This window comes from Taudactylus pleione, unplaced genomic scaffold (genome assembly GCF_031769625.1).
Source record: "Taudactylus pleione unplaced genomic scaffold, aTauple2 ptg000520l, whole genome shotgun sequence".
Classification (NCBI taxonomy): domain Eukaryota; kingdom Metazoa; phylum Chordata; class Amphibia; order Anura; family Myobatrachidae; genus Taudactylus; species Taudactylus pleione.
In genome coordinates, this window is record NW_028284922.1 from 8088683 (window position 1) to 8111304 (window position 22622).

Genomic DNA, 22622 nt, shown 5'->3' on the forward strand with positions numbered 1-22622 from the left:
GAAAATATGGCTACATATGTCATATACTAAGCCATAAAATCACGCTTGGAAATATGGCTCCAATTTTCATATGCTGGTGCTAGATATACAGTATAATTCAAAAACTGGCCATCAGTAATTTACAGTATGTTCATGTCCTTTTCCAGATAAACCCATTGCTTCTCTCAACACAGAGGGGGAGGGGGAGGAATTACTTTGTAGACGCTGCACATTTTCCACAGACAGACAACAAATCACGTTCTCATTAGCCTTCCCCCTGTATTTAGTTTAAGGTGCCCATACATCTGCGTTGGATCACCGCTATGCAGGGCTGCAATCGGAAATTTCTGATCGTCATAGGATATTTCTGATCGCCCACCATCGATGTTTTGCAATGCGTCGCCAGATCGCGGACATTTGCAATGTTAAATGTCCCCGATTTGACGATTATGATAATTTTTTGATCGCAATCGTCAAATTGCCGAATCCAACATGTTGGATTTCTGCGATCCTGTGATACCAGATTGCAGCATTACGGGATCGCGGCAATCCATCTCTGATGTATGGGGCCCATTAATTGCATGCTGTGAATATGCAGTAGCTATCAACCACAGAATCACTGTTGAAAATACTGAAGGCAACAGTGTAAGAAATATGGCTCCATAATTCTTTCCGATTGGTCCGTGTAAAACGTATTAGTTATGGACATCCTATGACAGTTTACTGCAGGAGGAGATTAATATTGTACATTTTGCGCCTTTTTACAGAACTCTTAAGAATCCCTGTCTTGTATAAGGTAGCCACCATAATAGCCTCTGGGGGGTCTGGAAGTATGGGGGAGGGTTTTTTGTTATTGCAGGTGCTTGCTGAAAGTGTGTTTTTTAGTGCACTTTAAAGCTTTTCTTAGTGACTTTGAACTATGCTTGTACCCATTTTCATGTACTCCACATTTCATGGGAATACTTATTTTCACCAAAAAAGTCCAACTTGCGGGGACCATCCTAAACCCTTTTTACACCCCCTTGATGCTAACTGCATAAAAAAATTTAAATAATTAGATAAAGGACACCCCAAAAAAGCACTTTGAAAAATGGGCAAAAAAAATGTTGGGGTACAAATTCAAAAACTAGCAAAATAGCCTATGGAGGGGTCTGGAAGTATGGGGGAGGTTTTTTTTATTGCAGGTGCTTGCTGAAGGTGCTTTTTTGTGCACTTTAAAGCTTTATTTTAGTGACTTTGAACTATGCTTGCACCCATTTTCATGTTCCCATGTACGTCTAGTTTTAAACAATAGGTATTTACATTGTTGATATATCATTATTCTATCATTTAATTATTGGTATATTGTTCATGTCGGTATTAACAACAGCCGGAATTATATACTTTCATTTTTTTTTAATTAAATATATAATATAAATTAATATAATTATATAGAGGCATAACAACCATTTCGCAATTTAACGTGTCGGTATAATATATTTTGGAATTTCACTATTATCGGATTTTTAAAATGTTCAGTAAATCGAATGTCTGTATTTCATACACTTCGGGATTTTAGACTTCAGTTATTTCAATGGATCGGTATTATGGTGACGGTCTACCAATTGTTGGCCTGTATTTAGAGGGACCAAAAGTACAAATGTGTCTCAATTAGGGATGTGCAGGCTCGGATAGGTTCGAGTTTGCACGTGGAGTTCGGATTTTTCCCTCCAAAAAAACGGAACTCAGAAAGAGGCAAAACGTCATCTTACATGGACGAACATCATCATTCCTGGACTTTTGTCCAGGAATGATAATGTTCGTCCATGTAAGATGACGTTTTGCCTCTTTCTGAGTTCCGTTTTTTTGGAGGGAAAAATCCGAACTCCACGTGCAAACTCAAACCTATCCGAGCCTGCACATCCCTAGTCTCAATACACAAAGGGCAACATTAATGAGTAGTAACAAAACAGGGGGATGGGCTAATGAAAATGTGATTTGTTGTCTGTCTGTGGAAAATGTGCAGCCTTTAAAAATGTATTCCTCCTCCCCTCTCTGTGTTGAGACAAGCAATGGGTTGACCTGGAAACGAACGGACATGAACATACTGTAAATTACTGAAAGACAGTTTTTGAATCATACTTTATATCTAGCACCAGTATATGAAATATGGAGTCATATTTTCAAGGTGAACTTTCTACAGTACTGTATGTCACTAAGAAACAGCTACACACACACACACACGCACACGCCATCTCACTGACTTAGATCCCCACATACAGTACACGCTGTTCACACCATCTAGATGAAATATGATTTATTCTAAATAGCTTGATTGTTATTAAAATTATATTATTGATAATATATTATTGAATCATAAACTTATTTTTGGAGCAAAAAAAATAATATTTACACTGGGATTTAAACCCTAACTGCCGGTTGTGATGAACAGTTACTTTACCACTACGCCATAACACCTACAGGTGACAGCTATATTCTTTTACCTCTTACATAGTGAAAGAAACTGAAAGTGACAGCTTCTGTTGTAGAGTTCGAGCTCCAGCTAGAAATACAGCAAGTTTTTTTTCAGCATATGAAATATAGAGCCATATTTCCAAACACTATTTTCTATGTCATTTATCAATAACGTGATTTTATCACTCCAGTATATGAAATATAGAGCCATATTTCCAAGCACTATTTTCTATGTCGTTTATCTAAAATGTTATATTATGGCTCAGTATATGAAATATGGAGGCATATTTCCAAGCGCTATTTTCTATTCTGTAAGACCTTTTACTGTATATATAGCCAAAGTATGCAGGGCATTTTGTAAGCCTGTCTGTCACTGCAATGTGAGGCAGCTTACTGCTATGGGAGGCAGCATACTGTACAGGATCTTCCTCTTCAGCTTTCTGCTTACGCAGCCACAGTATAGTTTTCTAAAAATGCCACCTGCTGTCTGAAAAGTGGTACTGCACTATTTCAGCCTCCTTACACATGTCCAGACACTTGTGCTGGTGGGGATGATTATCTGACGCCATGAATAGCGTGCCATGGCACAATTTTCAGAAAGGTGTATGTGGACACATCAGTAAGTGGTGTTGACACCGTGGTAAGTTGTCAAAGTCAAATACCAAAATTTAATGAAGTACAACAATAAACATCTTTCTGTACATTTAAATCATATTTTATATACTTAAATATCGCTTTTCAATATCATCCATTGTTATATATTAGTGTTTATATTCTTTACGAAAGTTGCACAATTTCCAAAATAACAGTGTGTAAATATAGCACTGCAATTTTATGTATGAAAATATATTTGATTTTTAAGTGATCACAGATTCTGTGATCACTTATTTTATTCAACAATGCTTGTAGTTACAGCTTTTTTGGTAGATGCATAGGCTTTCCATAAGAACCTGTTTTTAACTGTAAACTGTTGCCTGGACTTTCCCACTCTGAGTGGTGAGCACCTGAGGATATGAGTACACATGGATACAACAATGATGACAAGCAAGAGGTTACCACCACTCAGGAAGACAGTTCGACAGCTTGACCAGTTGCATTGTTTGACCTGTAATCTATTGTGTAGTGACCAGTTTATCTGTACTGTAATATGTGTTACTAAGGTTACTCCTGTATTGTTTGCTGTGTATAAATTGTACCACACTGATCCTGCAAGTCAGTGCATTCAGAATTGAAGACTTGTGTTGTGCAACTGCTCATGCGCAGTGTAAGGGGCGGTACTCTTTGTATTTCTTTATGCATATAAATCTTTTGGACTTTGGAACTCCAAGAAGCTGAGCGGACTTCACAATTATTTTATCTTTAATAAAGTTGTGGCACCGCTGCATCTATAATAGCCAGTAATACGCAGGGACACTCGTGAGCACACTCTACTTCTATGTATAACAGATGCGCAGTAAGCAGAGGATGTGCAGATGGTGCATTGGGTTGGAGGTCACGCAAACACTCCTTAGTTACCATAGGAATGGGACCAGAGGAGACAGCAAGAATAATCTCTTCCAACAGCACGTACCTACTCTTCGGGAATGTTGGGGATGCTCACTAAGTTTGGATGGCTATCTCTGGGGAAAGTGGGACAATTTCTTGCATGCCACTCTCTGCTGTCCAGTTCCAGAGTGAAATGGGTGGCCAATGTGGCTTGATGATGCAACTTGATTTTAATCTTGTAATCATCACCCTGCCCCACACTTTATAATGTTGGGAATGCTGCAACATGTTCTTCCCACTTGGCAGTCCTTACACAGAGGGGCATCTTAAATGTCATCAAGTATGGCAATTGTGCTAGGAAAACTGTTTACCACCTCTAGTTCCAAGTGTAGTGGGAGCAGGTCAGAGCACGCCAAAGAGATTCTCAGAAGTTTACCTTAGACATACTTTCTTCTGACCTCTGGCTGATTGAAACCCAATGGTTAGTAAGGCAGCACCAATTAGGCATTAATGTGCATAATAACAATAGCTGTATGTATATGTAGCACTGTTTGAAGATGTGGCCACTGCTCTTAGTTAATAATGTAGTAGTTGTAATCAGAGCTATATTAATGGGGGAACGGGCAACAGGGATGGTTGCCCCAGGACCTCCACAAAGAGAGTGGCCCTCACACAGGGTCGATGTGACACTGCTGAGAAAATTTGTCCAGTGGCACCTGTTCCCGGATCGGTGCTCAGCTGCCATCAGTGCTGCTGCATACTGCACAAAGCGGCTCCCAAGTCACTGATGAGGGGACTCGGGACCACCTCTGCCGGAATCGGGAGGTGAGGTGAGTATGTAGGCTCCATGTGACCTTGGGGAAGGGTGGGTAGGCTCCGTGTGGCTTTGGGGAGGGGGGGGGCTAGAGTAGCTTGGTGGGAGGAGGCTCCATGTGGCTTGAAGGGGGCCTACACAACTTAGTTGCCCTGGGGCCCTCACAAGTCTTAATCCAGTTCTAGATGTAATACTCTTTTTGCTTTTTTTGTTTTAAATTGCAATTCACAGTATTTATTATTTTCTTGCTATAAAAATGGCAAAAAAAACTATTTTGCTACATAGAAAGGCAAAAGCCTTTGTACTCACCAGGCTTTGGATGTTTTCAAATATCTGCTTAAATTCTGACTGTTGGTCATGCTTTAACTTGTCAATTTTTTCATTAAGCTGTTGTCCATGAAAGGCTTTAAACCTGTAATAACACATAAAAAGAAATTTTATATATATATATATATGTGCGCACAGTACTGTATATATTGCTAAAACAGGTGAGAAAAAGGCACTCCCTAGCTTATTAACTTTTTGGAGAAATGGATGATATAATTAATATGCGTACTGCAATTAAATGAAAATCAAGCTCATTAAACGCATAGGTCTTCCTGGAAACAGAGAAGTCATACCTCCACACTCTCTCACAGGTATTGGTTCTTGTGCCTCAAGGATGATGGTTACTAGAGGGAAGGATGATAGGTATATACTCCCTAGTGTATTAACTTTTACAGTATATTCACGGTCGAGAAATAAAGTAATATGCGTACCGCAATCCGATGAGATATATGCACATCAACATATAGGTTTTTCTGGGGTCCTGCAAGACTTCCCTCCACTAGTCATTGAGTAGTTACTGTATACCAATAAGTACCTAATGTCTTAACTCCTATGCGTCTCCATTAAGTTAATTTAATTACTCAATGTATTATAGCCATGTGGGTACAAAAAATACAGGTGATACCATCAGAGTATTTCTTTGCAGTTTTATTAACACACCCCACACAAGACAAATTAGTAAATTATATATACGAACAAAAGAAAAACTTCTTACCTGCAGTTGGAAAGAGTAATGGTGCCACGCAATACCCTGAACGTGTTTCGTGTCTTATGCCTCTTTGCTTAGGCTGGACTTCATCAAGAGAATGTTTGTCTGGAGCCCAGAACCCCTTTTGTAGGGAGGGAGACTAATTATACTTACATTCTATGGTGCTTCCACCTGATTGTATGGTGGCGCCATCTTGGAATTGTCTGCGCATGCGCAGGATTCATAAAAATCAGCGGTTTCCCGGTTTCCTATGTTATAGCTATATTCCAGCTCACTACAACTTTAATTTTACTGATACATTCGTGGATCCGCTACTAAGAGCAGCTGCTGTGTCTGCACATTCAGCACTGTGCTGTAAATGCTTTTTTATGGACCAAAGTATTTAAACACGGCGGTCATCTTCACGGAGTCCCTATCCATATAGTCAGATGCCATTTTGCCTGGGATTTCTCTTTTATAATCCTGGGTAGTGTTTTAACAGCGGCCAACTTTGAATAGATGTCCTAACTAATATAGCTTTATCAAGAGGCTATTCAAAAGTCCCTTGTGACTTTAAAGTGCTGAGTGTATAATATAGCAGTACACAATAATAAGATTAATGTAAGTAAAATCATTAAAATCTCCCTACTTAACATATAAAATTGTTAGAAACAACAGGATAAAAATACATGTATAAAAAAATAATACATTAATACCAAGATGAAGGAATATCTACAATTAATACACTATAGATAACCTTCATAATAAACATAATAAGATCAACCCTCAACATAAACTTGGCATATATAGATTTACATACAGATAACCTTCATAGTAAACATGATAAGATCAACCATCAACACAAATTTGGCATAAAGAAATTTAGGTAGGCAATTTATAGGTAATCATATTGGTATTAACATTTTATTATTTTTATATATATTATTATTTTTATATATACAGGTTGAGTCTCCCATATCCAAATATTCCGAAATACGAAAATATTTTTAGCATGACTGAGATAGTGAAAAAACCTTTGCTTTTTGATGGCTCAATGTACACAAACTTTGTTTTAGGCACAATATTATTAAAACTATTCTATAAAACTACTGTATCGTCAGGCTTTGTGTATAAGGTGTAAATTAAACATAAATGAATTTCATGTATGTACACAAACTTTATTTGAACCACAAAATTATTGAAAATATTGTATAAAATTACCTGCAGGTTATGTGTATAAGGTGTATAAAAAACATACATACATTCTGTATTTTTATATTTAGGTTCTATTCCCAAGATATCTCAATATGGTATGCAAATACTCCAAAATACAGAATATTCCGATATCCAAAATACCCCTGGTCCCAAGCATTTTGGATATGGGAGACTCAATATATATTATATATATATATATAATGTGTATCTTTATCCTGTTTTTTGTAACAATTTTATATGTTAAGTAGGGAGATTTTAATGATTGTACTTACCATAATCTTATTATTACAGATAAAACAAAGGAGTGGCGCTTATCAATTAAGCAGCTGTTGAAAGGAGATTGTTAATCTCCTCAATATAGGATACAAAGGAAAAAGTAAATAACAGCGCTATTGTGGGGCATATGAATTCGTTAAGTGGGGTTCAAAAAATCTACCCTGAACTGAATAGAAATTATATCAAATATAATTTACACATGGCTTAGTTAAAAAACATTTAATAAAGATGTATTTGAACACAATATTGATTGCTTAAAACAGTGTATAATAGCAAATAAAAGAAACTGGAGAGCAGCAGTCAATGACTGTAATGTCTCACTCATGTGAATATCACTAATGGAGGGATGAGTAAAATGGATATGTTCTGGAATAATGTCCAGCAATAGTACAAAGGAGACGTTACCAATCCTGGTTGTAGTTTAGCAAGATGTCCTCTCAATAATAACCTTCTGTGAGGAGGTAGTCCAGTGGTGTCTCTAGATAGAAATAAGGACTAGTCTGGATCTGATGGCACACATCCAGATAGTTCCTTAATCCTCCTTAAGAGAATCCAACATGCAGCATCCAACATTCCACACCTTCATCAGGAGCAAGTGTATAGGTTACTCTGAATGTCCCAGGTATATATACTGCTTTAATAAGTAAATCGTGAGCAGGTGTTCAGAGAAATAAAAGTAATTAACCAAGCCATTTCATAAAATAACATCAGAGCTAAAATTATCTATGAAGGCAATCATAATCATAATGTTTCTTTTATTTGCTATTATACGCTGTTTTAAGCAATCGATTGTGTGATTATACCACTGCCCCTCTGACAGGGAGTGGCACATGAATATTGTGTTCATATACATCTTTATTAAATGTTTTTTAACCAAGCCATGTGTAAATTATATTGGATATAATTTCTATTCAGTTCAGGGTAGATTTCTTGAACCCCACTTAATGAATTCATATGCCCCACAATAGAGCTGTTATTTACTTTTTCAATTATAATCGTATTATTGTTCACTGCTATATTATATACTAAGCACTTTAAAGTCATGAGGGACTTTTGAATAGCCTCTTGATAAAGATATTAGTTAGGACATCTATTCAAAGATGGCATCTGTTAAAACACTACCCATAATGTAGGGACCCTACGATTATAAAATAGAAACCCCAGGCAAAATGACATCCGTCTATATGGATAAGGATTCCAAGAAGATGGCCGCTGTGTTTAAACACTCTGATCCATAAAAAAGCATTTACAGCATAGTGCTGAACGTGTAGACACAGCGGCTGCTATTAGTAGCGGAACCGCGAATGTATCAGTATGATTAAAGTATACAGCAATTACTTAGGAGAATGGGAAATATTGCTGCTTTTTGTGAATCCCGCGCATGCGCAGACAATTCCAAGATCACGCCGCCGTACAAATGAGCGGAAATGCCATAGAAGGTAAGCATAATTAGTCTCCCCCCCTATAAAAGGGACTCTGGGCTCCAGGCAAACATCCTCCTGATGAAATCCAGCCTGTTAGGATTTGCGGTTAGCAAATCATCTTGGTGGCAGTTCCCAGTCATAGTTGTTAATGGGATACTGCATCATGTCCTGTCCTTGTTCTGGCTTTTTGCAGGTAGCTGGAAATCCTGTCTTCTCTGTGTTTAAATCATAGCCTGTCATTCATGTCTGTCTGTGTGTTTTGTATCATGTGCTCACTAATTACTAGTTGTCTGTGTGCAGAGCTCAGGTGGATACATGCCTTTGATTAGGAAGTGCTCTCTCCAGGAATTGGTTCTGATTGGACCCTGCTTCCTTTAAGTTTCAACCAGCCTTCCACTGCATGCCGGTTATACTGTCTGACAACCAGTGTATGCATGTCTCTGAACTTTTGCCGTTCTCCCCAAGTTCCACTGTTCCAGTGTCCTGCACCTATCAGTCTGCTTCCTGCCTGTGTTCCTGTCATGCCAGAGTTCCCCTGTCTGCCATATTGCTCCAGACACATCATAGCCTGCATCTCATCTCAGCTGTCATAGGAGCACAATGACCCGCAAGGCTGCATCATAGCCTGCATCTCATATTGGCTGTCATAGCTTCACCAAGTAGCTCCCGTGCTACCACCATTCTCCATACAGCTTCCTAGATGCACCAAGTAGCTCCCATGCTATCACCATTCTCTATACGGCTTCCCAGCTGCACCAAGTAGCTCCCGTGCTACCACCATTCTCCATATGGCTTCCCAGCTGCACCAAGTAGCTCCTGTGCTACCACCATTCTCCATACAGCTTCCCAGCCACATCAAGTAGCTTCCGTGCTACCATTCTCCATACGGCATCCCAGCCACACCAAGTATCTCCGGAGCTACCACCATTCTCCATACAGCTTCCTAGCCGTGCCAAGTAGCTTCCGTGCTGCCACCGTTCTACTTAAGGCTTCCCAGCCGCATCAAGTAGCTCCCATGCTACCACCATTCTCCATACGGCTTCCCAGCCACACCAAATAGCTTCTGTGCTACCACCATTCTCCATACGGCTTCCCAGTCACACCAAGTAGCTCCTGTGCTACCACCATTCTTCATATGGCTATCCAGTTGCACCACTGTCCCTGGACATTCCCGAGACCCATTATGTCGCTGCTGGTGTATCCTGTCCATTACGCCTCTTTCAATGCCATACCTGCAGCCTCACTCCAGTTAGCCTGTTATAGAAGGACTGCCACATCACTGTCCTGTCTTGTCCTAGTCAGCAGTACTGCAGTCTCTCGCCAGTTGTGTAAGCCTCAACTGCTGGAGGCGTAAATCCAGGTGGCCACCTAAGAACCGGTGTGTAAATAATTCACTAAGGAAACAATGGGTGGCTGTTATTGGTGGAAGATCCTCTCCCTGGCTCTAGAGATCTTACACAACCATACGTGAACTGTAGCATTATAACCAGCCCAAAATACAGATGCTACTGGAGAGTTCAACATGGTCTCTATTTTGTCAAATCCGGTTCAGGTCTTGCCAAATCAGACCTCAGTCTTGAACCCAGATTTGGGACTTATGAATAAAATTCTGATCCTGGAGAGTATGCAAACCCTGCTCCTACAGGCTTTCCTAGTCATCATCTAGTTATCATCTCGTGTGGATATGCTGCAGCAGCAAACAATTCAAGCCTTCCAGAATTCAGTGGACACAACTAGGCATTGCAAAAGTCCATCTAGGGAGGAAAAATTGGATGGCACCCCAAGTAAAAACTGTTTCAGAACATCTCAGTCTTTTAGATTAATGGATCCTGAGTTGCTACAGGAACTTCTTTGAAAGACTGAACAGTTTCAGAATTTGTTGTGTAGTACTAATCTGTTAGTACAAAAACTTTTGGGGAATGTTTCTGACTTTGATATTATTCCACCCTTCCCAACAGAAACTAAAGAGGTGACAGACTCCATTCCACCTGCTTCTACTGTGCTATCTACTATGCAGAAAAGAAGTGGTTTTCGGAGCTACTTACGACCCAAGCTCTCTGAAGGTGAGCGGCAATGGCGTAAGGAAAATTGCCTCTGTTTATACTGTGGGAATGCTGATCATTTTTTTGGAGACTGTTCCTTGTGCAAACCCAGGAAAAATGACCAGCCCCAAAGTCTTAGGCCTCAAGTTAGCAATTCACTTTGTAAGCCTATACATGCCACAGACTCTGTGATTCCCGATAAAGGTGCCAAAGCCCCTGAAAAAGATCCAGTTATTTATAACTGGGGTCCCATCACTAGGCGACCAAATCTCAAGTTGGGGAACCAATTAAACAAAGACTCTCATTGTACTAGCAAGGGTTCAGTTGGTTCTTTTGCAGGAGGAACGTCCGATATTAAATTCGATAAACCTCTCATAAGCAGAGAGACACCTGATTTTCCTACCCCAGTAGGGGTCTCTTCTGCCTGTTCTGTCTCAGCCCGGATTCTGCCTGTTCCAGTCCCATCCCAGATTCTGCCTGTTCTGGTCTCAGCCTGGATTCTGCCTGTTCTGGTCCCAGTCCAGATTCTGCCTGTTCCGGTCCCAGTCCTGGATTCTGCTTGTTCCGGTCCCATCCCAGATTCTGCCTTTTCTGATATCAATGTCTCAGTCGTCCAGACCTCAGGAGAGGACTTTGATATGCTAACCTCAGAAGAGGTATCTGAAGTACCGACTCCAGTAAGGGAGTCTGAGGTGCCAACCTCAAGTGAGGAGTCCAATCTTTCAACTCCTGAAGCAATTTCTGATGTCCCAGACTTCCAGACCCCAGGAGAGAACTTCGATATTCCGGCCTCAAGTGAGGTGTCTGGTGTACCTACTCCTGAAGGGGTTCCTGATGTTTCACCTGAAGTACAGACACCAGGAGGGAAGCTCGATGTATCTACTTCAGAAAAGGTGCCTGATGTACCGCCCTCAGAAAAGGTCTACGTAGTACTGCTCCCAGGAGAGGAGTTTGATGTACCAATCTCAGAGGAGAGGTGTGAGGTACTGACACCAGCAGGGGAATCTGATGTATCAACCTCAGAAAGGGTGCCTGATGTACCGCCCTCAGAAGAGGTCTCCGTAGTACGCTCCCAAGAGAGGAGTTTGATGTACCAACCTCAGAGGAGAGGTGTGAAGTACTGACACCAAGAGGGGAGTTCGATTTACAGACACCGAAAGAGAAGTCTGATGTTCCATTCCCAAGAGGAGAGTCCGATGTATCTATTCCAGCTGGGGATCCTCAATCGGTGAAGCCAGACCGGGACCCTGATTGCCTTATCCTCAATGGGGAATTGGAACAATTCCTGGACCCAATGCTTCAACTCCAGGTGCTTCCTCCAGATCTGTCACAATCGGACAAAATTCTGTTCCTGCTTTTGGCATTTAAAGGAGAAGCTAACAGATGGACTGAACCCTACATCAGATCTAATGACTCCATTCTCCATGATCTTGATTTATTTGTCAGTGCTGTCCTTAGGAGGTTTGGGGGTCCAGACATTGTGATTGCTGAACCTTCTGGATGTTCTACTTGTACCTCCAAAAGACTGCCCAAATCAAGATCTGCTAAATCAGCCAGCAAATCTCAACTTCCTCAAGATTGTAGTATCTCCTCGTCTCTACAGGAGACGCAACCTACATATCTCCACTCTGGATGCTTGCTAACTTACCCAGGGATAGGATCTCCAATGAATTTGGAGATGAGGAAGTCATTAGCATCTCTACCTGTGAAGCAATCCATTTCTAATAAAAAGTGTATGGCTCAGCCTGTAGATGACAACTCTAGTTCGGACTACGATCCAGTAGCAGATGAAAGATTCTTGGAAGAACTGTCTGTGCTTCCTGTGGACAGTAGTGACATCTTTATGCTCCCCATTGTTAAGCCCAAACAGGTGGGGAAGAACAAGAGAAATCGTAAAAATCATTGATAATATTCCGTTACACCAAGATTCATGCTCCCCTTAGTGACATTGGGATGTCCAGTGTCCACCCTCAAGGGGGGGTACTGTTAGGATTTGCAGTTAGCAAATCATCTTGGTGGCAGTTCACAGTCATAGTTGTTACTGGGATACTGCATCATGTCCTGTCCTTGTTCTGGCTTTTTGCAGGTAGCTGGAAATCCTGTCTTCTCTGTGTTTACATCATAGCCTGTAATTCATGTCTGTCTATGTGTTTTGTATCATGCGCTCACTAATTACTAGTTGTCTGTGTGCAGAGCTCAGGTGGACACATGCCTTTGATTAGGAAGTGCTCTCTCCAGGAATTGGTTCTGATTGGACCCTGCTTGTTTTAAGTTTCAGCCAGCCTTTCACTCCATGCCGGTTATACTGTCTGACCACTAGTGTATGCATGTCTCTCTGAAGTCTGAACTTTTGCCGTTCTCCCCAAGTTCCACTGTTCCAGTGTCCTGCACCTATCAGTCTGCTTCCTACCTGTGTTCCGGTCATGCCAGAGTTCCCCTGTCTGCCATATTGCTCCAGACACATCATAGCCTGCATCTCATCTCAGCTGTCATAGGTGCACCATGACCCGCAAGGCCGCATCAAAGCCTGCATCTCATCTCGGCTGTCATAGCTTCACCAAGTAGCTCCCGTGCTACCACCATTCTCCATATGGCTTCCCAGCCGCACCAAGTAGCTCCCGTGCTACCACCATTCTTCATATGGCTACCCAGCTGCACCAAGTAGCTCCCGTGCTACCACCATTCTCCATACAGCTGCCCAGCTGTACCACTGTCCCTGGACATTCCTGAGACCTATTATCTGTTGCTGCTGGTGTATCCTGTCCATTACGCCTGTTTCAATACCATTACCTGCAGCCTCACTCCAGTTAGCCAGTTGTGGAAAGACTGCCACATCACTGTCCTGTCTTGTCCTAGTCAGCAGTCCTGCAGTCTCTCGCTGGTTGTGTAAGCCTCCACTGCTGGAGATGTAAATCCCGGCGGCCACCTAAGTACCGCTGTGTAAATAATTCACTAAGGGAACAACGGGTGGCTGTTATTGGTGGAAGATCCTCTCCCTGGCTCTAGACACCTTACATAACCGTGCGTGAACCGTAACACAGCCTAAAGAAAGAGGCATAAGAGACAAAACCCGTTGAGGGTATTGCGTGGCACCATTACTCTTTCCAACTGCATGTAAGAAATTTCTACTTCATTTTTATATTTGTAGTTTTTTTCTTTTGTTTGTATATATAATTTACTAATTTGTCTTGTGTGGAGTGTGTTAATGAAACTGAAAAGAAATACTCTATAATGGTGTCACCTGTATTTTTTGTACCCACATGGCTATAATACATTGAGTATTTAAATTAAAATAATTGAGATGCATAGGAGTTAAGACACTAGGTACATCTAGGTATAAATACTCAATGACTGGTGGAGGGAAGCCTTGCAGGACCCCAAAAAACCTGTACAAAGATGTGCATACTGTATATCTCATCAGATTGTGGTACATATATTACTTTATTTCTCGACTGTCAATATAAAAGTTAATACACTAGGGAGTATATACCTTTCACTCTTCCCTCTAGTAACCATCATCCTTGAGGCACTAGAACCAATACCTGTGAGAGAGTGTGGAGGGATGACTTCTCTGTTTCCAGAAAGACCTATGCGTTTGATGAGCTTGATTTTCATTTAATTGCGGTTTGCATATTAATTACATCATCCATTTCTCCACAAAGTGATTACACTAGGGCGCTTTTTTTCTCACCCATTTTAGCAATTTTCCTCCGTGAGAAAATATAATGACGACCTCCCAGGAGAATAAAACAGCAGCCACCTGGTTACAGGCAGTGTATTGAATTATTATTGTCTAAAGAGACTTTACTGAGAATTAGAGACACTTGTTGGCATAATTTGGTTGTAGCACTGAATACGTTCTTGTCATATATATATATATATTCATATATAATATATATATATATATATATATATATATATATATATATATATATATATACATACACATACAGCCAGGTCCATAAATATTGGGACATTGACAGAATTTTCATATTTTGGCCTCTATTCACCACCAAAATGGCTTTGAAATGAAACAAACAAGATGTGCTTTAACTGCAGACTTTCAGATTTAATTTGAGGGTAATTACATCCAAATCAGGTGAAGGGTGTAGGAATTACAACGGTTTCTATATGTGCCTCCCCCTTATGCAGCTCCCCATTAGTTCCCCTTATACAGTGCCCCTAGTAGTGGTCCCCCTTATGCAGGCCCCCAGTTGTGTCCCTTAACCCCTTATACAGTGCCCCCAGTCAGTGCCAGATTAAGGTTCTCATGGGCCTGGAGCTGAAATTTATGAAGGGCCTTTTGTGTGCTGTTGCAGGGGGTGTGAATACTGATATAGTGTGACCAGTGATGTGGGGGTGTGGTCTGTGCCATGGTGTGTGGCTAGCACCATGGGGCATAGCTATCCACATACATTCAACCATCTCCGAAAGACTGATCCTAAAACTATGATACTGTCATTTGCACATTGTCAATTACCAGAGAAGGACGGATGATGCAGTAGAGGGACCATAAGATTCCTTATCCACTAAAATGTATTATATATATATACATACATACACAGTCAGGTGCATAAATATTGGGACATTGACAGAATTTTCATGTTTTGGCCTCTATTCACCACCACAATGGCTTTGAAATGAAACAAACAAGATGTGCTTTAACTGCAGACTTTCAGATTTAATTTGAGGGTAATTACATCCAAATCAGGTGAACGGTGTAGGAATTACAACAGTTTCTATATGTACCACCCACTTTTAAGGGGCCTTAAGTAATGGGACAAACTAAACAACCCTAAATCTAACTTTCACTTTTTAATACTTTATTGCAAATCCTTTGCAGGCAATTACAGCCTGAACTCTGGAACGCATAGACATCACCAGACGCTGGGTTTCATCCCTGGTGATGCTCTGCCAGGCCTCTACTGCAAATGTCTTCAGTTCCGGCTTGTTCTTGGGGCATTTTCCCTTCAGTTTTGTCTTCATCAAGTGAAATGCATGCTCAATCGGATTCAGGTCAGGGGATTGACTTGGCTATTGCATAACATTCCACTTTTTAGCCTTAAAAAAATCTTTGGTTGCTTTTGCAGTATGCTTCGAGTCATTGTCCATCTGCACTGTGAAGCGCCGTCCAATGAGTTCTGAAGCATTTGACTGAATATGAGTATATAATATTGCCCGAAATACTTCAGAATTAATTCTGCTGCTTTTGTCAGCAGTTACATCATCAATAAATACAAGGTAACCAGTTCCATTGGCAGCCATACATGCCCACACCATGACACTACCACCACCATGCTTCACTGATTAGGTGGAATGTTTTGGATCATGAGCAGTTCCTTTCCTTCTCCATACTCTTCTCTTCCCATCACTCTGGTACAAGTTGATCTTTGTCTCATCTGTCCATAGGATGTTGTTCAAGATGTTGTTCCAGAACTGTAATGGCTTTTTTAGATGTTGTTTGGCAAACTCTAATCTGGTCTTCCTGTTTTTGTGGCTCACCAATGGTTTACATCTTGTGGTGAAACCCTCTATATTCACTCATGTGAAGTCTTCTCTTGATTGTTGACTTTGACACATATACACTTACCTCCTGGAGAGTGTTCTTGATTTGGCTAACTGTTGTGAAGGGATTTTTCTTCACGAGGGAAATAATTCTTCTGTCATCCACCACAGTTGTTTTCCGTTTTCTTCCGGGTCTTTTGGTGTTGCTGAGCTCTCCAGTGCGTTCTTTCTTTTTAAGAATGTTCCAAACAGTTGTTTTGGCCACACCTAATGTTTTTGCTATCTGATGGGTTTGTTTTGATTTTTCAGCCTAATGATAGCTTGTTTCACTGATAGTGACAGCTCTTTGTATCTCATATTGAGAGTCGACAGCAACTGATTCCAAATGCAAATGTCACACCTAGAATCAACTCCAGACCTTTTACCTGCTTAATTGATAATGAAATAACGAGGGAATAGCACACACCTGTCCATGAAATAGCTTTTGAGTTGATAGTCCCATTACTTTTGGCCCCTTAAAAAGTGGGAGGTACATATAGAAACCGTTGTAATTCCTACACCATTCACCTGATATGGATGTAATTACCCTCAAATTAAATCTGAAAGTCTGCAGTTAAAGCACATCTTGTTTGTTTCACTTCAAAGCCATTGTGGTGGTGAATAGAGGCCAAAATATGAAAATTCTGTCAATGTCCCAATATTTATGCACCTGACTGTATATATATATATATATATATATATATATATATATATATATATATACACACACACATATACACACACAACATAGATAGATGGACGGAGCTCAGGGAACCCTGAGTTCCATCCATCTATCTATGTTGTATCTATGAGTTTTACTCTGGAGAGGAACCGGGGCTAGTTGTTTGCTTCAGTCAGAGTGCCGGACGACCTTTGTTCTTACATACATACATATATATATATATATATGAGGAAAGAATAAGTTTGTCCCAGCACTAGATCACCAATTGTATATGGAATAGTTTCCACCCAAACACTAGTGGGTTTGGATGTTTTGGAAAGGTGCTCCCAGAAGCAAAACATGATTTCAAAGGAAAAAAAACAAAAAGTAATTCCTTATGGGGCAACACTAAATTTGGAAGCTATTAAATGATCTTAACTAAATATAATTTATGGCTGGACTTATGGTGCATACCCACTACTAGACATGGAAGCGACAGCACGATTACGACATTGTAATCGTGCAGTTGTTTCAATGTCTGTGATGTGCAAACACTGCTGCTAATTTAAGCCGTCACTTTAAAGAGAGTGCATGCTTGAACACAGATATCTCTTACAATAAACAGTGCAGCATACATCAGGCATATGTGTTCTGATGTATATATGTTGTAAGCAGTAAAATTACAAGATAATCACAGACATATGTATGAGATACATGCAAATATCCAGTGTGTAAGTTTAATAATTAGCTGAAATCCTGTGCTGCTTTGGCATCAGACCTGCACCCAGCACCTGGGGCTAACAGCAGAGGCAGCTCTTTACTTTAATGAAACTTACTTTCTCTGAGCCATTGTGCCTACTCACTCATCACCGTCAAATGCCCAGGCAAACAAGGACAGCAGCAGCCAGAGACCTTTAAGTGCTCAGACTTTGCTACTTTTCTTTTCTACATCTCTTTCCAGACCCGGATATATATATATATATATATATATATATATATATATATATTCTATATCCTTCATATATTTAAATTTTTTTTGCGTTATGAAAATCCCCCTCTAGAAAGCACCACCCTGTGTCTATAGCTGGGTACCATTTGTCTCACCGATGTGCCGTGCTTGACAGCTCAACTGGGCGGACTTTTACATTGCCCGCCCAGTTGAGCTGTCAATCACTGCCAGGTCCCCACAGCATGTGTATGATCGCCCGTATACACCAGCAGATAAATCGGCCATCTGCTGTGCTGCACAGCAGATCAGATATGTCTGTGAACTATGTTGTTCGCAGACATTTCCACTGTATACACCCGGCGATGCACTATAGATATGTCACCCATTCAATGGAATGGGCAATATAACTATCAGTGTGTACCCATTCTTTAGGCCTGTAGTAGGAAACAGCCTCAGGCTGAATAAAAGCTTTGGAGTAATACAGCCGGCAGGAGGAAGAAGGAATAGCAACGCATGCCAAATAGGGGTAGGACAACTGTAAAAATGTTATACATATTCTTTAGGTGCTTTTTTTTAAATCAGATTTTGTACTGGGTATTTCTGTGGATGAGGTATGATGCCATGGATTGATGGTGATATAAAGGTATTTCAGTGATGTACGTGTGAAGACAGGGATCAGTGATAAGTGAGGGGTATTGTAGTGTTTGAGGGATATCTTCTGTGAGTATTACAGGGGTATTCAATTTGGAGTGAAAAGTCAGTTTCTGCGATGTTTTCGCTCGGATGACGTCATTTTCGCAGGTTTTAGTTTTACACCGTATTCAATTTGAAAACTTTTCGCCTATGCGGAAAGTCTAATGCATTCAACCCGGCGAAAAAGTTTCGCATATGAATAGGTGGCGGAAAAAAGTTCAGAATTGGGGTTTTGGGGTGCAACGTTGCGAGAACACCCGTGCAGCCTTCAGACAGTCCCCCAAAGGTAAACTGTGTAAAAAAATTTTTTAAAAAGACCTCAGAACACCCCAAAAAATGCACTTTCATTTTGGGGGCGAAAACTTCCCTTTAGCAACCTTTAAATATGCTCACCCCCATTTTCAAGTACCCCAAATTTGCTGGAACTAGTTATTTCTAGCAAAAAAAACCTCCTAAATACTATTCTTCACCACCTTCCAAAATCCCCAAAATAGCAGCTATCGAGCCCGTTTAAAGACCCCAAAAATCTTCAGCAGGGCTAATCGGGGGTATCCAGAGTGATCCCCCATGTCAGAGCATCTTTTGGGGGGTAACAGGCTGATTTCCCCAAAAATCAGCGAAGTTTTCGCTGATTTCAGTTTCGCCAGGTCCCGTTTTCGACGTTTTCAAATTGAATACGGGTATAATCGAGTGCGCACACGATACTTTTTCGACGGCAAAAGCTCCGATGTGTGGCGAACACTTCGCCAAGCAGAAACTCCGAAGTTTACGTTTCAAATCGAATACCCCTCTTAGTGGGTATGAGGTACTGTATACTGCATTGATGGATGGACGAGTGGTACTTCAGTGGGTAGGTGGTATATTTGGTGCGGTGGTAAGTGCAGTGGGTGAATCCAGATAACATGCAGTACTAGGATAAGTGAGTAATCACAGTACAGTGATCAGAACTGTCACGGATTTAGACAATCTATGTCTAAGCACCCTCACACTGCTGTGCTGTTTCTCTGTGTAACCTGTACTCCACACATAACATTATACAGTATATATTGTGTGTAAACTAGGGGTGAGCGGGTTCGGATTTCTAAAATCCGAACCCCCCCGAGCCCCCCCGATCCGAGGCCGATCCGAGTCAGGCTCGACTTTTCCCGCCTGACTCGGATCTGAAATCGAGGCAAAACTTCATCATCCCGCCTTCCGGGTCTCGCGGGTTTTGGATCCTATATAAGGTACCCGCATCGCGCCATTTTCTCACTCGGCTGTGGACAGTGAAGAGGGAGGGTGGGAGTTAGGGCTGGCTGGGCTGTGTAGTGTAGTGTAGCGTAGTGCAGAGTAGTGTTGTGCTGTGCTGTGCTGCTGTTGTCCATAGGGGCTGTGTCCACTACTTCAAAGTCCATAGGGACTGGCTGTGTTGTGCTGTGCTGCTGTTGTTAATAGGGGCTGTGTCCACTACTTCAAAGTCCATAGGGGCTGGCTGGACTGTGTTGTGCAGTCAGTTGTCCATAGGGGCTGTGTCCACTCCAAAGTCCTGTGCAGTGTCCCAGTCCTAAAGGGGTGCTGTAGTGTTGTCCAGGGGGTGCTCTGTCCGTCAGGGATGCTCCCCCCAAGTGCTAAAAATAATAATATTTTTTCTGTTTTTGTGAATTGTGTGCACTGTGGCTGCACGTGCATCAACAAAGGAGCAGCGCCAAGCGTGCGCCTGTGTCTGATAAGTAAAAGGCCGGCTGGCTTGTCCGTTAAAGGGTGCTGTAACCCCCAATGGGCACTCCAAACAAAATAAAAATTTTTTTTTTGTGTTTGTGAATTGTGTGCGCAGTAGCCACACGTGCATCAAAAAAGTAGTGCCAAGCGTGCGCCTGTGTCCCATAAATAAAGGGCCGGCTGGATTGACCACTAAAGGGTGCTGTAACCCCCAAAGGGCACTCCAAACAAAATAAAAAAATATTTTCTGTGTTTGTGAATTGTGTGCGCAGTAACCGCACGTGCATCAACAAAGTAGTGCCAAGCGTGCGCCTGTGTCATAAGTAAAGGGCCGGCTGGCTTGACCGTTAAAGGGTGCTGTAACCCCCAAAGTACACTCCAAACCAAATAAAAAAATATTTTCTGTGTTTGTGAATTGTGTGCGCAGTAGCTGCACGTGCATCAACAAAGTAGTGCCAAGCGTGCGCCTGTGTCCCATAAATAAAGGGCCGGCTGGATTGACCGCTAAAGGGTGCTGTAACCCCCAAAGGGCACTCCAAACAAAATAAAAAAATATTTTCTGTGTTTGTGAATTGTGTGGGCTGTAGCTGCACGTGCATCAACAAAGGAGCAGCGCCAAGCGTGCGCCTGTGTCCCATAAGTAAAGGGCCGGCTGGCTCATTTCTTAAAGGGTGTTGTAACCCACAAAGTGCACTACTATCCAGCAAAAATAAAAAAAAATTTTCTGTGTTTGTGTGCGCCATAAATGGAGGACCAAACTTTCTCCGATAAAAATAAAATAGGGAAAGATCAAGAACCACTTCCTCCTAGTGCTGAAGCTGCTGCCACTAGTCATGACATAGACGATAACATGCCATCAACGTCGTCTGCCAAGCTCGATGCCCAATGTCATAGTAGAGGGCACATACAATCCCAAATGACAAAGTTCAGGAAAATGACCTTAAAAAAAACATTTAAATCATCTGAAGAGAAACGTAAACTTGCCAATATGCCATTTATGACACGGAGTGGCAAGGAACGGCTAAGGTCTTTCCCTATGTTCATGACTAGTGGTTCAGCTTCACATGACGATGGAAGCCCTCCTCCCGCTAAAAAAATCAAATGAGTTAAGCTGGCAAAAGCACAGCGAAGAACTGTGCGTTCTAAGAAGATATCACAAATCCCCAAGGAGAGTCCAAGTGTGGTGGCTGTTGCAATGCCTGACCTTCCCAGCACTGGACGAGAAGAGGTGGCTCTTTCCACCATTTGCACGCCCCCTGCAAGTGCTGAAAGGAGCACCCACAGTCCACTTGCTGATATGCAAATTGAAGATGTCACTGTTGAAGTACAACAGGATGAGCATACAGGTGTAGCTGGCACTGAGGAGGAAGTTGGCGAGGAGGATTCTGATGGTGATGTGGTTTGTTTAAATCAGGCTCCGGGGGAGACAGTTGTTGCCCGTGGGATGAAAAAGCCCATCATGGTCATGCCTGGGCAGAAGACCTAACATTCCACCTCTTTGGTCTGGCAATATTTCTATCCAAATCCAGACAACAACTGTCTTGCCATATGTACCATATGTAAAGGTGAAATAAGTAGGGGTAGGGACGTTATCCACCTAGGAACATCCTCCCTTATACGGCACCTGCAGCGCGTTCATAAAAAGTTACTGTCAAGTTCAGAAACTTTGGCTAAGACCGTAAGCAGTCCAGGGACACCTAAATCCCTTTTTCCTGTTTTATCCAAGGAATCGGTGGATGAGGAGGATGAGGACGACATCTTGCCTCCGTAGAGCCAGTTTGTGCAGGGACACATTAATTGCCAGCTTGTTTTGTGGGGGCCCAAACGAACCAATCATTTCAGCCACAGTCATGTTGCAGACCCTGGCGCTGAAATGATTGGTTTGTTAAAGTGTGCATGTCCTATTTATACAACCATAAGGGTGGGTGGGAGGGCCCAAGGACAATTCCATCTTGCACCTCTTTTTTTTCTTTGCAGTATGTACTGTTTGGGGCCTAGTTTTTCAAACTGCCATCCTGTCTGCCACTGCAGTGCCACGTGTTTGTTCCGCCCACTCGTGTCGCTTAGCATAGTCATCCAGCTACCTCGGTGCAACCTTTTGGCCATAAAAACAATATTGTGAGGTGTGAGGTGTTCAGAATAGACTGGAAATGAGTGGAAATGAAGGTTATTGAGGCTAATAATTGAATATGAGCAGAAAAACCCACAAATTCTGTGATTTTAGCTGTTTTTATGCTTTTTTCAAAAAAATACAGATCCAAAACACAAAACCCAGAACCCAAAACACGGAAGGGTGGTTTTGGCAAAACCAATCCAGATCCAAAACACGAAGAAAGATTCAGATCCAAAACCAAAACCCAAAACACGAAAAGT

General features: G+C 41.6%; 1 protein-coding gene across 2 annotated transcripts in view; it reads right to left on the bottom strand.

Annotated features, from left to right (window-relative positions):
• Window positions 1–22622, bottom strand: part of LOC148501326 (uncharacterized) — a 667086-nt gene that overhangs the window by 212992 nt on the left and 431472 nt on the right. For both annotated transcript variants that reach the window (XM_088450637.1, XM_088450636.1), the window contains exon 16: window positions 5042–5144. In XM_088450637.1, the coding sequence (XP_088306763.1) occupies window positions 5042–5144 (103 nt within the window). The remainder of the gene's footprint in view (window positions 1–5041; window positions 5145–22622) is intronic.